The sequence below is a fragment of the Nyctereutes procyonoides genome, unplaced genomic scaffold, assembly GCF_905146905.1.
Source record: "Nyctereutes procyonoides isolate TBG_1078 unplaced genomic scaffold, NYPRO_anot_genome, whole genome shotgun sequence".
NCBI classification, from domain to species: domain Eukaryota; kingdom Metazoa; phylum Chordata; class Mammalia; order Carnivora; family Canidae; genus Nyctereutes; species Nyctereutes procyonoides.
The window spans coordinates 2,165,532-2,183,689 of NW_026575051.1; the positions used below are offsets into that span (position 1 = coordinate 2,165,532).

At 41.1% G+C, this 18,158-nt stretch overlaps 1 protein-coding gene and 1 pseudogene across 1 annotated transcript; one reads left to right on the forward strand and one right to left on the reverse strand.

Annotated features, from left to right (window-relative positions):
- Positions 1-4,936: 4,936 nt before the first annotated feature.
- Positions 4,937-17,245, reverse strand: LOC129513026 (DLA class II histocompatibility antigen, DR-1 beta chain). Its single transcript, XM_055330685.1, has 6 exons — positions 17,067-17,245; positions 10,242-10,511; positions 7,133-7,414; positions 6,263-6,373; positions 5,774-5,797; positions 4,937-5,278 (listed from the first exon to the last, which is right to left on the reverse strand). The coding sequence occupies exons 1-6, from the start codon at positions 17,164-17,166 to the stop codon at positions 5,265-5,267; spliced, it is 801 nt and encodes a 266-aa protein (XP_055186660.1). The 5' UTR covers positions 17,167-17,245; the 3' UTR covers positions 4,937-5,264.
- Positions 10,863-17,056, forward strand: LOC129513025 (60S ribosomal protein L7a-like; annotated as a pseudogene).
- Positions 17,246-18,158: the final 913 nt, after the last annotated feature.

Below are 18,158 nucleotides of genomic sequence, written 5' to 3' on the forward strand. Positions count from 1 at the left end.
AATGTATCAAAGCTCACAAACAGTATATAAAATTAAGAGTTCCACATCGAATAAAGAAAATAAGTCCATTATGCAAAACTTTTCCACAACAAAACCCCAAGTTTAGCTCTCCAGTAAATTCTTAAAAGTATTTAAGAAAGAAACCATCCTAATTTATACGAACTTCCAAAAAAGTGAAAAGAGAGAAAACACTTGCAAATACTTCCTATGAGACCAGGATAATCTTTTTTTCAAAACCTGATGCTGTAACAAAAAGAAATATACAGACTCATTACTTTTATAAAGACAGATGCCAAAATCTTATGCAAAAATTATCAGATTGAATCCAGTGACATTCAGAAAGCATAATACATCATGGCTAAGCGGAACTTATTCCAGGATTGCAAGATTCTTTTAACGTTTGAGAATTAACTAATGCAATTTACCATATTAAGTTAAAGAAGGAGACAAGAAATATAATCATCTTGATAGAAAAATAAAATATCATTGGACAGAATTCAACACCTGTACTTAATTTTTCAATATCTAGATTTTAAAAATTCTATGAAAAGGGAATTTTCTTGATTTAACAAAGAATAGTTACCCTACTACACACATCAGACTCATTTTATTACCCCCAATTTCCTACCTTTGGCAATCACCCATCTGTTTTCTGTATCTGTGAACAAGGCTTTTTGTATTTTTGGGGTTGGGTTTTTTGTTTTTTGTTTTGTTTTGTTTTGTTTTGGTTCAACATATAGGTGAGATCACTTTAATTTGCCTTTCTTGTTGTGATCTATTTCACTTAGCATAATGTCCTCAAGATCCATTCATGTTGTCACAAAGAGCAAAACTTCATTCTTTCTTATGGCTGAATAATACTTTTTAAAAAAGATTTTGTTTATTTATTCATGAGAGAGAGAGAGAGAGAGAGGCAGAGACATAGGCAGAGGGAGAAGCAGGCTCCCTGGAGCCTGATGTGGAACTCGATCCCAGGACTCCAGGATCATGCCCTGAGTCGAAGGCAGACGTCTAATCGCTGAGCCACCCAGGCATCCCAGGAATAATATTTGTTGATGTATGTATACCATACTTGCTTTACTCATTCATCTCTTGATGGACATTTAGATTATTTCCATATCTTCACCATTGTAAATAATGCTACAATGAATAAAGGGATGGAAATATCTTTTCAAGTTAGTGTTTTAATTTTCTTTATTTAATCACCCAGAAATGGATTGCTGGATCAAAAGATAGGTCTATTTTTAATCTTTTTGGAGAATTTCCACACTGTTTCCATAGTGACTGCACCAATTTAATTCATGCTAACAGTGCACAAGGTTTGTTTTCTCCACATCCCTACCAACAACCCTTGTTATTTTTGTCTTTTTGATAATAACCATCCTAACAGGTATAAAGTGATATGTCATTGTGGATTTGGTTTCTTTTTTCCCTGATGATTAGTGATGTTGAGCATCTTTGCATGTGCCTGTTAGCCATCTGTATGTCTTCTTTGGGAAAATGTCTATTCAGATCTTCTGCTCAAATTTAATTGGATTGGGTTTTTTTTATTGCTACTAGTTGAATGAATTCTATACATATTTTGGATATTAACCCCTCACCAGATATATGATTTGCAAATATTTTCTCCCATTTTGTAGGTTGCCTTTCATTTTGTTGATGGTTTCTTTTAGTGTGCAAAAGCTTTTTAATTTGATGTCATTCCACTCTTCATTTTTACTTTTATGGCCTTTGACTTTCGTGTCCATTCCAAAAAAATCATCACCAAGATAGATGTCAAGGAGCAGACTGCCTATGTTTTCTCCCATGAGTTGTATGATTTCAGGTTTTACATGCAAGTCTTTAATCTATTTTGGGTTAGTTTTTGTGTATAATGTAAGATAATGACCCATTTTCATTTATTTGCATGTTGCTGTCCAGTTTTCCCAATACCATTTATTAAAGAGACTATTCCTAGCCCATTGTATATTCTTGAAATGCTCTACTTTAAACCTCAAGTGTTCATAATCTACTTCTGGAGTCTGCTATACTGCTGTATTTAGCCAATAAGGAATCAATCCCAAAGAGTGGGGATCCCTGGGTGGCGCAGCGGTTTGGCGCCTGCCTTTGGCCCAGGGCGCGATCCTGGAGACCCGGGATCGAGTCCCACGTCGGGCTCCCGGTGCATGGAGCCTGCTTCTCCCTCTGCCTGTGTCTCTGCCTCTCTCTCTCTCTCTGTATGACTATCGTAAATAAATAAATAAAATTTAAAAAAAAATAAAAAAATAATAAACCAATGATCTCCAAACTCTTTAAAAAAAAAAAATCCCAAAGAGTGTCAAGCAAAATTGATATATAACAGGTTTAAGCATTTTATCAAACTTAACACTCATTGTCTTTGAAAATTTTCTGGGAAATATATTTTTCCTTATAAAATTAAGTATTAACATGTTAACTTCTAAGAACAAATAGTCCTTTTGCCTAGTTGCTGTTTTTTTATTATAATTGGGTTTATAACTGCATTTTAATACTCCATGTTAAAAACAAACCCTCAAAACCTTTTTGATGCACCCCTCAACCTATCATCCTTCATGATGAAATAATTAAAAATACTAACACTCTAATAGTTTCAGATACTATAGTTTCCTTACCTAAAATTGTTCTCTTCTACCCGCTCTCACATTTCTTTCTTTCTGAAGATTATTTGCTCCCATCTTTCCAATGCATCAAATGAGGCAGGCCCCATAAAGCATGAAGCATAGTTTGTCTGAGACTACCGCTGTCATTCTGTGGTCCGCTCAATGTGTGGAGGAAGTAGGTCTACTGAGAACACTTGAAGAAGGTTTAGTTCTCCCTTATAAAAATGTATGAGGAGAAACTGTTCCCTTCTCCTGTCTTTGGAAGTTATGAAGAAAATGAAGCCTAAAGCTACTGCAGGCATCCTACTACCATTTCAGGAATACTGACTTGTGGTGTATGATAAAGAGAAGAGATACAAAGTCCCAGGATCACTAGCAACACCACTGGCCTGATGAACTCACCAGCTTGGAGGTTAACTACCCAGGGTCTATCTGCTACGTGAGACAAGGAGTTAAAGTCAAATAAAGCCAATTAAATCGATTTTTCTCCACTAGCAACAGAAAGCATCGCCACTGAAATATTCCTGCCATACTTTTAAATTCTAAATTAATTTCTAAATTATAATGTCACACCATAGATCTCAGATAAAATGAGACAACTCATTTCTGCATCTTAAAGAACACAACAAAAGTAAAGTTGCAACCCTGGGATCAAACAGCATCTGATTAAACCATATAAATATTGAACACATGACTGTTAGCTTATTAAATCCCCACAGGATGATAACCTGTTTCAAACATTAATGCATAATAGAACTATAATATTCGTAAAATAAACTTTGAATTGGCTTGTTGTCTCTTATAGTGGAGAAATTGTGCTGAAATAGCTATTAACTTGAATTGAACTTCTGAATCTATTGTCTACTCTTTAGATTTGATTTACTTTTCAAAATGACTTGTCGACAGATTATGATAGCAGAACTCATCATCTCCTTAACCAATTTAGGTGTATTCTCTGAAACCTTTCCAACTTTTTTATATTATTGAAGTCTATGGAATCTAGAACTATATACTGATTTACAATTATAGTTCCACAGTGTCCAAGCTCCAAAAATACTTGGTTTAGTTTTCTAATTTGTTTCCATTATGTACTTTTTGTCACATTTTCTTCATCACTACAGTTTGGTTTTAATTTTTACATATTGACTTTTTAAATTTTTTAAGTTATTACATAAGATGTTTTTAGGATCCTCAAACTAAAACTATTAACTAAGACATGTTGAGAAGATCCAGCTCTCATCTCTGTTCCCTTCAACCTACTCATTCATTTTGCCCAAGAGGCAATGGTTTTTAAAAAATCCTTCCATTGTCATATATAGAAAAGTAAGTAGATTAGATAGATGAGAGATAATTATAGCTGGATATTATAGATAAAGTGATATAGCTATATATTCCTATTCTCTTACTCTATCTTTTAAACAAATTGTTGTGTGATGTACAACCTCTCCTGTACCTTTGCAAATGCCTTTTGGAGATTATTCTATTTCAGGATGGTTATTTTTCCATCCAGCTGCATGGTATTTCATTGTTTGCATGGACATCAAAGTATTCATAATTTCCCCTTTCTTTCCCAGTTTTCCTCTGATTTCTGCTAAGATAATATCTATCTGGGATGTTCCTGTAGATGGTAAATTTATATACAATATGAAAGGTCTCAAAAATGCATCTTTTCCCCTAGAGTTGTGGTTTTGTCCTGATGGTCTGAGACCTATTTATGGGGAAGGATGCATCTCAAGTCAAAGTGTCAGCATGCCACGGATGTTTATCTGAGAGACAGAAAAAGATGGAAGTGTAGATAGAGCTCCCCATCAATATAATGAGAGGGGTTTACTCCGTATTAGATACTTTCCTATAAAACTCAAGAAGGGGGAATTGTGAGCCTCCCGCATTAGGCATGGAGCCTACGTAAAAAATAAAATGAAATTAAATTTAAAAACTGAGGCAAAAGACAGTGATTATAAGAATTCTGAGGGCATCATCTCCTTACAAGTTACTTGTATGACATTGCAGGGATATTTTTTGTTCCCTTTCCTCATCCCATGGTGCAAAGGGATGTTTGTGTTTGTGTTTGAGAACACAGAGATATAGGATACCACTGTCACATAGGTCATCAAGGGCTTCCTCCTAGCTCCAGAAAACACGCCTAAGTACAGAATGCATAGAGCCCATGATTAAACAGAGAATGAAGCATACCTTTCAGATGCATATCTGAACAAAATTTAGGAATATAAATAAAAACCATTATTTTTTTGTGATGAATCCTCCCATTCTCCCTCTTTTTTTTTTTACTTCTCTTCCTTGAAAACACATGAAGCAGATGATTTTCAATCCACATTTATTTGAGAAAAGCTTATAAAGAAACATGAGCAGAAGGTGAGTTCCCATGCAAGGGAAACATAAGGGCTGCATAGGAAGAGGAAGGAGAGAATGCAGATAAGGTACTGCAGTCAGCACTGGGGGTTCCAGGTCAAGGACGGGGCAGAGAGAGCCATTGGGGAACACAAGCTGTGCAGGGTCACTGAAGCCAGGGCAAACCAGATCCTGAGAAAGCGCTGTATTTGTGGAAGAATAAGAGCCAAGCTGGAAACCTTTGGACTCTGAGAAGCTGGAAAGGAAGGTTTTTTCTTGAGGGTCACCATCTCCACTTCAGCTCAGGAGTCCTGCAGAAGACAGAGTAGAGTATTGTTCCAGACCCACCTCTATAAGCAGCTTCTTCTCCTCTCTCTCAAGGCCTCATGTCAAAGCGTTGCAGTAATAACATATTTTTAGGTCTCCCTGGGCCAAAACTATTTTACTGCACAGGCCTTTCACTAAGTGGAGAGAGGTAGCGTCAGTATAAACTGCCAGATCAGAAGTCAGATCCAAAGTCTTTCCCACTGGGACGTCTGGGTGGCTCAGTGGTTGAGCATCTGCCTTCAGCTCAGGGTATAACCCTGGAGTCCCAGGATCGAGTCCCACATCGGGCTCCCTACATGGAGCCTGCATCTCCCTCTGCCTGTGTCTCTGTCTCTCTGTGTGTGTCTCTCATGAATAAATACATAAAATCTTTTAAAAACAACAACAACAAAGTCTTTCCCATTATTTCTGTCTTTTCACCTTTACTATCTGGTCCAGGATAACCAAATCTATCTGTAAAGGGGATGAAGGAGCATTACCTGTTGGCTGAAGTCCAGAGTGTCCTGGAAAAGAGAAGGGAAGACATAGACTTAATAGATATGGAGGTAAATCTGGCCCCATAGACAAGATTCCAGCCCCAGACCTGCCTCCTTAGATTTCTCTAACAGCCCAACCCATATTGCATGATGCCAGGGGAGAGTGGAAAGTGAAAGATATGACCCATGAAGTCTCTGTCACACAAATCCAGTTTCATTAGCTTTAGCGTCTCTTCCTGCATTTGGCCCAGGATCTCAACCCAAGATCCTCATGCTTGTTAATCTCCTTCCTAGCTCTACAGAACACATGACCTCTTAGGCTGTGACACAGTAACCATGGACTGCTGATTTCTGGATTTCTAGGGAATCTGAGGTCAAATTGGGAAAGAATGGCTTTATACAGGGCCATCGGTACACAGAGAGCTTTTGATCAAAGCTGTATTTCTCTCCACATAGTCTCTGGGGAGTCTCAGCTTCCAACAGGTGCCTTACCCTTCTGATTTCTGAAGTAGATGAACAGCCCCACTGCAAGGAAGAGCAGACCCAGAACAAAGCCCCCGATTCCACTCAGCATCTTGCTCTGTGCAGAATCAGACTGTGCCCCTGGAAGAAGAAGCAGTTTTAGTGTTTTTTACACCAAACTGATGGACACTGGGATTGAGAATGTCACTTTAGTGATTTTTACACCAAACTGATGGACACTCAGATTGAGAACTTTGAGAATGAGGAAGGAAGGCTGCCTTGGAAGAAGTAGAATAATTAGCAATTTCTGGAAAAGAAATCTAAAATCACATTGAGTAGATATGAAGTCTATGCATTGACCTTTTTAAATACCACAATTCTGACAAATCCACTACTTCAACATCTATGGATGAGGAGCCTGGGACTCCGTGAAGTACAAGTAGCTTGTGCAGGGTGACAGAGCTAATAAAAGGAATCCAAGATTGGATTCCCCTCAAGTCAGAAAGGTCCCTACAATGTAAAGGATTCTCAGATGACAATGAAGAACTCAGAGCAACAGTGCCAGAAGCACAAGCCCAGCCTAAGGCAGTGGACTGGTGCCCAGTGTCAAGACGGAACTCTGACCTGTGAACCATGGAAAATCTGAAAACATGGATAACCTCCTTTCCGCCTGCCACATCTAACTGCCTCCCCAAAGACTGTAGGATCTGTAGAAATAATCACAGGATATCTTAAATTATCAGAGGACATCACTCAGCTACCCCCAGGGACCTGTGCTTTAGCACAGAAGAGAATACGGAGGAAACGAAAATATGGTATAAGGAGAGAGAACCCTGACACTACGAAATAAGCAAATCCCCTCTTTGGTAGTTGAGGAACTTATGTCAGGAAGCTTCTCACTCCATTCCACGGTGACAGGGCTTGTCAAACTTGGGTGCTCCACTTGGCAGGTGTAGACCTCTCCGCTCTGAGGAACTATCTCCAGCATCACCAGGATCTGGAAGGTCCAGTCTCCATTACGGATTAGGCCTGTGGACACAACCCCAGCTTCCTCTTCCTGGCCATTCCGGAGCCACCTGACTTCAATGTGGCCTGGATAGAAACCATTCACAGAGCAGACCAGGAGGTTGTGATGCTGCAAGGTCTGAGTCTTCGTAGGATACACAGTCACTGTAGGCTCGACTAGAAGAGAAGTGGTAGAGGGACTCAGTGAGGAAGACAGACAAAGCAAGTCTCCCTGGTTGGCTGCCTTGCTGCCTCCAGTCTCTGGTCACAGGCTGCGTTTCAAGCAGGCTTCCCTCAAAACTGACCATGTGGCCCAATAAGAGCCAGTGTCATGAGTCTTTTTTTTTTATTTTTTTTAAGATTTTATTTATTTACTTGAGAGAGAGAGCAAGCAATAGTGAGAGAGAGAGAGAGCACAAGTAGGGGAGAGAAGGAGAAGCAGACTCTTCACTGAGCTGGAAGCCTGATGCGGGGGCTTGATCCCTGGACCCCAGGATCTTAAGGTGAGCCAAGGAAGACACTCAATTGACTGAGCCACTCAGGCACCCCCAGTATCGTGACTCTTGAATTTAATCCTGACAGCATGAGTCCATTAGATTTAAGTGATGTTGCAGAAATTTGTGGGGTTTATTTTTCATAGAGTGAAACAGTTTCTTGTTGAATTGAAGTGTTTACAAATTTTGCAAGGCATATAATGTATTTAAGTAAAAGCATGATTTCTAGAGAAGGCTGACTAAATTCAAGTCCAGACTCTATTACTTTACTGATTCATCCTGGGAGAATTTTTACATTCTTCTGTGCCCCAGCTTTTTAACCTATCAAGGAGGATAGTAATACTAACTTAGCTCTCAGGGTTACATGATACTAATGCACCCGAGGTATATAAAACAATAACTGGAATTTAGCTTTCAATATATGTTACCTTATTATCCTTTTTAATTGGGGAGAAAAATATGATTTGAAGAAGTGTGGTTAAAGTGGGGAACAGCCTAAGATAGATGGGGGAAGAGAGTAGGACATCCTGGGAAAGCCACACTCACACCTTAGAACACCATGGAAATGGATCTACCCTGGAAAGCAGGAAAGACAGAGGTGCTTCTCTAGGTCTGGGAGCTGAGTCCCAAGGACAGTATGAGTCCTGAAAGGGAAAGGAGCAAAGGAACTCATTTATTTAAAAAAGTTCTTATAATTGCATTTGCCTGATTACTCCTTCTTCTTTGCAATACGAAAATAGCCATTATTATAATTGTCATCATTTCATTAATTCATTAATTATAAACTGACATTTGAATTCAGGGGAGTGTCTGACACTCATTAAAAGGTATCCTTAGAGCCTAAGACAATCCCTGACACTACAGCCTCCATAAATACAATTTCCGTTTTTGTAAAAGGAGAAATACGAGGAAAACCTTTTACAAACCATAAAATTATAGATCTAAGATTGATGACAAATCATTGCCAACTATTTTGTAGCAAATTTCATTCAATAAAAATGTTTACATTCCTAGCATGAAAAGTAATAAACAGAATCAAAATATAAACCACAAACTAGGGAAAATGTTGAATCAAGAATATCAGGAAAGCTTTAATAATCTTATGCATGGAGACACAAAATCACTGAGGAAAAAATGAGAACTCTACAGATAATAGACAGGAGATAATGTTTACAGTAGCAACAACAATTAGCCAATAAATATGTGAAATAAATGTTCGAGAACCATATAAATCAAACAAATATAAATTGAAAATAAAAAAGATCAATGTTTGGCAACATGGATAAAAAGGTTCTAACAAAGGGGAATGTGAGGTGAATTGTTATGACTATGTAAAGAAATCACATGCAACTCCTTAAATACTTTCATCATCATAAAAATAGGAGCATCAGTATGTTAAGTAAGAAAGTTGCAATTAAAAACTCCAGGGATCCCTGGGTGGCGCAGCGGTTTGGCGCCTGCCTTTGGCCCGGGGCGCGATCCTGGAGACCCGGGATCGAATCCCATATCGGGCATCCCGGTGCATGGAGCCTGCTTCTCCCTCTGCCTATGTCTCTGCCTCTTCTCTCTCTCTCTCTCTCTCTCTCTCTCTCTCTCTCTCTCTCTCTCTGACTATCATAAATTAATAAAAAAAAAAAAAAAAAAACTCCGATTTGCGGGCGCCTGAGTGGCCAGTGGTTGAGCCTCTGCCTCTGCCTCAGGGCTGATCCTGGGGTCCTGGGATGGAGGTGTTCCCCCCACCCACCCACCCACAGGCTCCCTGCAGAGCTCTGCCTGTGTCTCTACTTCTCTCTGTCTGTGTCTCTCATGAATCAATAAATAAAATATTTCTTAAAACAAACAAAAAACACCAGCTTTCACAACCATTTCATGTAAGAACACATACACTAAGAAATACCAATCAAGTAGCTGAGACCCAAAGGAAGCCTCAGAAAGACCAGAGAGGCCTCAGAGGTTCCCTTACCCCCTCAAAACTCAGTGGACACTTTTTCTCAGTGAAATGGTTCCCCCACAGACACAGGCAGGCCTACTTCGGGGGGTTCAGGTTTAAGAAGGGGGTGTGCCAAGCACAGGGGTGAGTGGTCTCCTCACTTTCTCCCCAGTCTTTAATCCGCCCCCCTCCCCTGAACCTGCACCCCAGCCTGGACAGCTCCACTTCCCTTCCAGGTGTCCAACCACCTGCCTCGTGTTCCCTCCAACTGGAGCTCTGAGCCCCCTCCCCTCTCCCCCAGGGACCACCCACCATGCCAGCTGTCCCCTCCTGCCCCCCCCCACTCTTCCACCCCGTCCCCCACGTGCTGCCCACAGCCCCTCACACCCCTCCCCTCCCCACAGTCACACAGGGACAGCTACACAATCTCCACGGTCACGCAGACACCATGACACTCCGGAAACCGGGCTCTCGGAGGGACCGTCCTCACTTGTCCCGGCCCGAGACAGTGCTCCTCCGGGACAGGCTCTGTCTGTGTGTCTGTCACACACCTCACCACCCAGGCGCCCGCTGCGCTCACCTCGCCGCTGCACCGTGAAGCTCTCGCCCACCCGGTAGTTGTGTCTGCAGAAGGTGTCCACCGCTGCCCGCTTCCGCTCCAAGATCTCCTTCTGCCGGTTCCAGGACTCAGCGTCGGGCCGCCCGAGCTCCGTGACCGCCCGGTACTCCCCCACGTCGCTGTCGAAGCGCACGTTCTCCTCCCCGTTATGGATGTATCTATCCAGGAACCGCACCCGCTCCGTCCCGTTGGTGAAATGGCACTCGGCCTTTCTCATCTCCAAGAAATGTGCTGCGGGGAGGGGGGACCCGGTCACCCGAGGCTCCTGGAGGACCCCGACGGCGGCACCCCTCGGTGGTTCCACCTGCACCCCCAGACCACCAGCACCCACGCTTCGTGTTTCCTCCGCTGGCGGTGGAGGGGAGGCGGCCCGGCGTGAGGCGACCCCTCTCAGGGGAGCCTTTGAGGGCCACTCGGCTCCCGGCTCGGGTCAGGCCTGCCAGCGTGAGCAGCCGCGGCTTTCACCCCGCCCCGCCGCCTCCCGGACTGACAGCGCCCTCGCCCCCCGCCGGTCGCCCGTCGCCCGTCGCCCCTCGCCCTTCGCGACCCGCCCCCCGCCCGTCGCCCCCCGCAGCCCTTTACCTGTCCTCAAACACGTCCCTGCTGCTTCCCCCTGGTTTGGGCTGAGCTGCCCCTGTGAATCCAGAGAAGGGGAGACACAGTCCCCTCCGCTCGGGGAGCTCAAAATGGAGGGAAAGTGACGGGCTAAACCCAAAGTGGCAAGACTTTGTGCAGAGGTGAGGAATGTCAGCGGGATGAAGTTCTAGAACTGAGAAGAGTTGGATGGTCGGAATTACCTCAGAGTGCCAGAGAAGCAGTTCAAGGGTGACAGGAGATGTGACATGAAGGATGAAGTAGATGCCGAGAGAGAGAGAGAGAGAGAGAGAGAGAGAGAGAGAGAGAGAGAGAGAGAGGAGTTTGGGGACAAAGGGAGGCACCATTCAGGTCAAGGTAAGTGTAACTGTGCAAGAGCCTGAAAGATTTGATGGATTTCCTCAAGAACCCAGAGGGAACAGTTGATGGAAACACAGTGAGAGGAAGGAGAGGGAAGTTTAGACTGGAGTCGTCGAATGGAGCCCACAAGAAAAGCCCGTGGGTGGTGGCAGCTTTTGACGTTTATACTAAATTCAATGGGATATGACTGAAGTTTTAACGAGATTAAAACCATGATCGCAATACAGTTCTCAATCTTTTACCTACGTTTCCAGATTCAGAAATCCCAGAAAACCAGATCTTTCTAAGAATTCTGAGGCAGACCCCGTTGGCAAATCTAATCTGATGAGGTAAGGGTCAAACAGTCAGAGCTCTTACTGGTCAGTCACGTGTGCTTCTGTAGTTTCAATACATGTAAACACACACATCATAATTCATGTATATATATATGCAAACATGTATGTATATATTTTGATATTTATGTTTTTACATTTAATTAAATTAAGACAAGTGTTTTATTCAAGTATAATTAACAGGAAAATTTTTAAAACATGGAAAAAATAACTGTTTAAAAGGGAGACAAATAAAAGACAGCATCTGACACTATTAATAGACTAGATTGTAGAATTAATACAAAAGTTTGACATATTTTACTAAAAAAATATTTGTGGCAGTCACAATTTATGACAGAGATGGGGCTGATTAAGAAATTGTTTTTTGCCTTTGCATAAGGCAAAAAACAAAAAACAAAAATCTTGGCTTGCATGGATTGAATCGGCTCAACAAGAAATTGGTGAATTTACGTGATTTTATAGTTTATTCCTTCTGTATTTAAACAAACTAAAATAAACCACAAAGGCCCGAAGTGGAAGGTGAACGTGTGTATAAAGTGTGAGTCAAGAATTTTTAGGAGCCCCACAGTATATAAATCAGTGTTTTCAATCTCAGCACTGTTAACATTTTAGAGTTTTTGTCTGATTCTTTGTTTGGAATCATACCCTGTATATTTTCCAACCACAATGGTACACAACCAAAGAAAATAAAACAAAGCTGGAAAATCTATAATGTTAATATTGAATATTTGTTTGTAAATATTAAACAACACATTACTATACTAGCAATGGGCCAAAAAAAAATCAAATGGCAAATCAAAATATGTCTTAAAGCAAAAGAAAAAGAAAACATAAGTGAAATTTATGCTATAAATGCTTGTATTAAGAAAGAAATCTCAGCTTTCTTCTCCAGCCACCCAAGATGCTGAAAGGAAAGGAGGCTAAGGGGAAGAAAGTGGCCCGAGCCTCTGATGTTGTGAAGAAGTAGGAGGCCAACAAGGTGGTCAATATCCTGTTTGAGAAAAGCCCCAAGAATTTTGGCATCTGACAGGACATCCAACCCAAAAGGCACCTTACCCTCTTTGTCAAATGCCCCTGCTACATTTGGCTGCAGTGGCAAAGGGCTATTCTCTATAAACGTCTAAAAGTGCCTCTCGTGATTAACTAGTTCACCCAAGCCTTGGAAGGCCAAACAGCTACTCACCTGCTTAAACTGGCCCACGGATACAGACCAGAGGCAAAGCAAGAGAAGAAGCAGAGATTGCTGGCCCCGGGCTGAGAAGAAAGTTGCCAGCAAAGGGGATATCCCCACTAAGAGGCTCCCTGTCCTTCAAGCTAGGGTTAATAGTGTCACCACCTTGGTGGAAAACAAGAAGACTAGCTGGTAGTGACTGCACATGATGTGGATTCCATTGAGCTGGTTGTCTTCCTGCCTGCCCTGTATCATAAGATAGGGGTTTTCTACTGCATCATCAAGGGGAAGGCCAGACTGGGGCATCTGGTCCACGAGAAGACCTGCCCCACTGTCACCTTCATACAGGTTAACTCAGAAGACAAAGAAGCTCTGGTTAAGCTGGTGGAAGCAATTAGGACCAGTTACAGTGACAGATATGATGAGACCCACTGTCTCTGGGGAGGCAACATCCTGGATTCAAAGTCAGTGGCTGGCATTGCCAAGCTGGAAAAGGCAAAGGCTAAAGAACTGACCACCAACCTGGACTATGGGTGTACTGTTGAATTTTCTGTACATAAAAGTGATAAAAAGTACTCTTTCAGCCAGTATCAAGGAAAAAAAAGTTATCTTTCAGCCAGTGTCAAGGAAAAGAAAGCTCAAACAAAGAACATCACACCACAAGGAACTAGAAAAAGAAGAAACATGGGGGAAATTTAGGAGAGGAAGGAAGTAACAAAGAAAAATCAGAGATAAATAAGAGACCAGAATAACATTGAAAGTAATGACTAGTTTTCCCAAAAAATAAAGTTTCCAATGCTTTATCTACATTAACTAAGAAAAAAAAAAGAGAGAGAGAGAAGCCTCAAAACCTGAAATGAAAAATGGAAGAGAAAATAATACAATAGATAATCACAGCAGTTGAATGTTGGGAAGCCTGTTCTGTACATTGTAGGATGTCTATCAGCATCACTAGCCTCTACCCACTCAATGTCAGATGAAACCTCAGTTTAAAAAACCAAACAGGGGCTCCAGACATTGCTATATTCCCTGGGGAGGGGGTAGCAAAACAATTCCTGCATAAGAACCACTGTTATATTAACTGAAATATATGCAGTGAAAAAACTGATGCTAATTATGGAACAGCTGAATATTACATTGAAAAATTTGCCAATATCATATCTGATAAAAAGCTTATCCCAAGGAAATGTATTTTGCTATAAAATAGCTCAGTGCTGGGACCAGATTCCTAAAAAAAACATTCATAAGGCCTAATAAGAGAGTATCAAAAAGCTGCTAAGAAGTCTTAACATAAAGATGATTGTTCTTGGCTGTGCTCATGCATCAGGCTCACCCAGAACAAAGTGAATGGTGATTGAAAACTAAAATCCAGGCACTCCTAAAAGCTGTTACTATTTTACCTGTGCATTATTTTCAAACAAGGCAATACGGATAACCAGATATAGATTTTCTAACTGGCTCAATCTCTACTTTGCATCAGTGACTTACATTCCTGATGGCCACGCTGGACTGTGAGAAACCTGGAATGTCATTGTTTCTGGATAATTGTGCCACATATGGCTCCTCTGAACTTCTTGTAAAAACTAAAGCTTTTGGCTTTGAATTTCCCCTAGTATGATGTCTGTGTTGAAATATTGTGACCAAGGCATTTTTATCTCTTCAAGAGCAGGTATAAACAATTTTCAAATTCCATTCTTATTGCAGTTTACAGAGAAGCCTACAAATCCATGGCTTTCTGAGAGCAATCAGTTACTAGTGCCTATTATGAAGCTAAGAATTAATTAAACAACTTTAACAAACGTTTGGCACAGCCTTTAGGCTACGTTCATGTTTGCATGAACTAGCAGATGAAGATTTTGAAAACTGTCATGTCATTAATGAAAAAAAATCATATCAAAACTTCAACATAAGCTAGAGTTAATCAGATAAAAATCTAAATAACATCAAAAAACACTGAGCACTGACAATGAGGCCATGTTGGGCATTCCCTGAGTGTTGGAAACTTGGTAGTGGTGACAAACAGCACTCCCCAGCTTCCTCCCTACAATCCAGCCTCTCTAGTCTTCCTTTTCTTTTTTTCTTCAAGTTTATTTATTTATTTATTTATTTATTTGAGAGAGAAAGTGCATGCATGAGCAGGGGGACAGGCAGAGGCAGAGGGAGAAAAAGAAAGAGAATATAGAGCAGAATGCCCTGAGCATGGAGCCCAGTGTCTGACAAGAGGCTCAATCTCATGACCTGAGCAGGAATCCAGTCAGATGCTTAATGGACTGAGTCACCCAGGTGCCCCTCTAGCCTTCCTTCTGTCTTTTAAACTCAGCAAACATCTTCCCACACTTTGGCCTCTGTCCTGTTCTCTCTTCCCTCAAATTCTTCACATGGTGGACTTTTCTTCATCAGTCATGTCTCAACTAAATGTCACTTTCTCAGGGGGAGCTCCCTAGCCACTTGCAATGTAGTCAGGTGAATCCAGTTCTCTCTATTTCACAAACCTGGTGTGTTTTTCTCAGGGCGCTGATTGCTCTCTGAAATTTTTTCTCCTTTAAATGTTTTTTTGGGCTTTCTACTCTGTCAGTACATAACACTCATGATGCTAGTGATTTTATCTTATTCAAATAGAGTTCACTGAGCCTAGAACAGAACCCATTACAAAATAGGTGCTCAGAAAAATATCTGTGATTTAAACAAATAAACTCAGTGTTCTGAGGATCGATCAGTCACTGTAAGGATCCTGGGAAATAAAAAGGGGCTTTAAGCTTCAACACTCCTTTATTCTTATGATATATTATTTCCCTTCTACTTCCTGGGTGAAAATCAAACAAACTCCCTCTTTCTCCTACTGTTCTAAAAAATATCACAGATAAAGAAAAGTTGGCTTTAAGAAAAAGGGAAAATTTCAGGCAGCCTGGGTGGCTCAGCAGTTTAGCATCGCCTTCAGCCCAGGGTGTGATCCTGGAGACCCAGGATCGAGTCCCACATCAGGCTCCCTGCATGGAGCCTGTTTCTCCCTCTGCCTGTCTCTCTCTCTCTCTCTCTCTCTCTCTCTCTCTCTGTGTGTGTGTGTATGTCTCTCATGAATAAATAAATAAATAAAATATTTTTAAAAAATACACAGCATTTAAAAAAAAAAGGAAAATTTCATTAGGTTTCAGCTAATCCTGTTTGTGATAATGCTAAAGGTCTGTGCAAACACTGGGCATTCTCAGTAATGGTGATGACTGAGTTGGGAAAGAATAGTGACAAACTGGAAGTGGAAGCAACCAAATACGGCTAATTAAGGAAAAAGAAAACATGATGAATGAATCTATGCAATTTGAGAGCAAGACCTCAGTAAGGTAGTAAGTTCAGTTTTTGCTCTTGGCTTTCAGTCCTATAAAATGTAAATAACCTTCACTCTTTCTGTACCTTGCTCAGGGTTTGCAGTTCGAATACATGAAATTCCTGATATTTGACTAATTTTGGCTTTCAAAAACATAATTTCGTATAATTTCTCCAATACTAGTTGAACCCCTTCCTGTGGGCTCAGGGCAAAATGGGAATATGCAGGAAAACGTGACTCTATAGAAAGGTTCGAAATAGATTCATAATGAAAATTAACCTGTGCCAAGTTCTTGGAAGAGATATTAAGCTCTTTAAGACACCAAAGAACACCCCATATGTGCTTCTTATTTACTGTACTATTTCAAGTACTAAAGATCACTGCTGTAGCTCCAAGGTGAGATATAGAGATAAAAATTAACCCCAACTTTTTTCAGAGAACCTCCAGTATAGGATAAAGGCCTTATAAACTTTGGGGCTCAGGAGAAAGGAAAGGAGATCATGGGAGAAACCTCTTGATACATCCTCACATATTAGAAAGAGACACCAACATAACTGATCCAATGAAGACATAAAACAGGGTCTTCTCAGAGAGAACTTTCTAATTCTTTTTCATTCTCCATAAAATTTTCAGAGAAGCTTTCCTACTTTCTAGCATAACTCAACATAATAAAGGGGACTACTTGATGGGAATCAATTTGGAATCATTATTTCTAAGTCTTCTCAAGACCCTGATGGAATGAGATGCAAGCCTGAAAAGCTTTTATTGGAGGAGAGTTGAGAAGAAATGGCCTATATAAATGAAAGGCCCCTTAAGCAGCGATTGTAGAGGGCAAGCTGGCGAACTCCTTTTGTTCTCAATAGAATTGAGGGTCTATATATGATAAAAGTTGGTGGTTATTGAAGAAAATATCACAGTTTTCTAAGGGACATAGCCTGGACACAGTGGCAAAACTAATTTCTTTCTTCCCTCCAACCCATAATATCTTACCACCCAAAGTGTGCACTTACGTGGGGTGTCCCTGGCCCAAGCCAAGGGAGGGTTCAGCACCATCAGTATCAGCATCAGAGCTGTCATCCAGAAGCCTCCAAGAAAACACAGACACACCATGCTGGAAAACAGAGAGGACAGGGCGCAGGGGACCAGTCAGGTGTCACTCAGTGAAGACTGGGACCCTACTTTGGCCACATCCTAAATAACACTAACCAAAGAATTCATTTCATTGTCCCTGGATTGGGTAATCTTGGTGATAAGAACCAATCAGCATCAGCAATATATTGCATCATCAGTTGCTGGTCAGAGATTCAGTATGAAGAGCCTCTTCTGAAACTTTGATTTTTGTTCATTGAAAGGATTGTTTTAACTTAATACTTTAAAGATTTGATCCAGGTGTATATGAAACATTTTATTGGACCCCTGTTGTGAACCAGTTCTTTGCTGGGCAGTGATGTGCACGAAAGTTCAAGCCTTCTAAGAGTATTCATGTCTCTCTTGAAGACAGAATTGCTTTGATCCATGTAATATGTTTTTAGGAGCTGAGGACATGGAGGGAAGATGATTGCAAGTCAAGAACCCTTTGCTCTGGACCTTGCTGCACCATCACTTAGTGTTGTAGATTTGAGGAAAATATTTAACCTTAACCTTGAAATGAAGGCACTGCAATCTTTCTGGTACTTCGATATGGAAAGTGATGTGATTCTCTGGACAGCCCAAGGAGCAGCATCTCCTGGTAACTGATGATATAAAAGAATTATGGCTATTGATTGGAGAGTATAGTATGTACCTCCTTATATGTAGGGAAGTCTCTGGTAAAGCTAAAGGAATTGAAATTCAGTCATTAACTTAACCTGAGTTAAAAGGTCCTTCAAGTTTATTTCCTGATGCAATTGATGGGGGAACAGAGGACTGGCTGAGGACAAAGCAGGAGCCCAGGGCAGCACATTGACAAGCCCTTGAAACAGGCAGAGAGACATTCCTCTATGGACTCAACTGCCTCGATGTTCATACTTTGCTAAGGAGAAAAGGGAATCTTAGCCCGACCCCCAGGATCCTGTAAGCTACTTTAACATAAAATTCCTTTAGAGAGTTCCTTTATCTCTAAA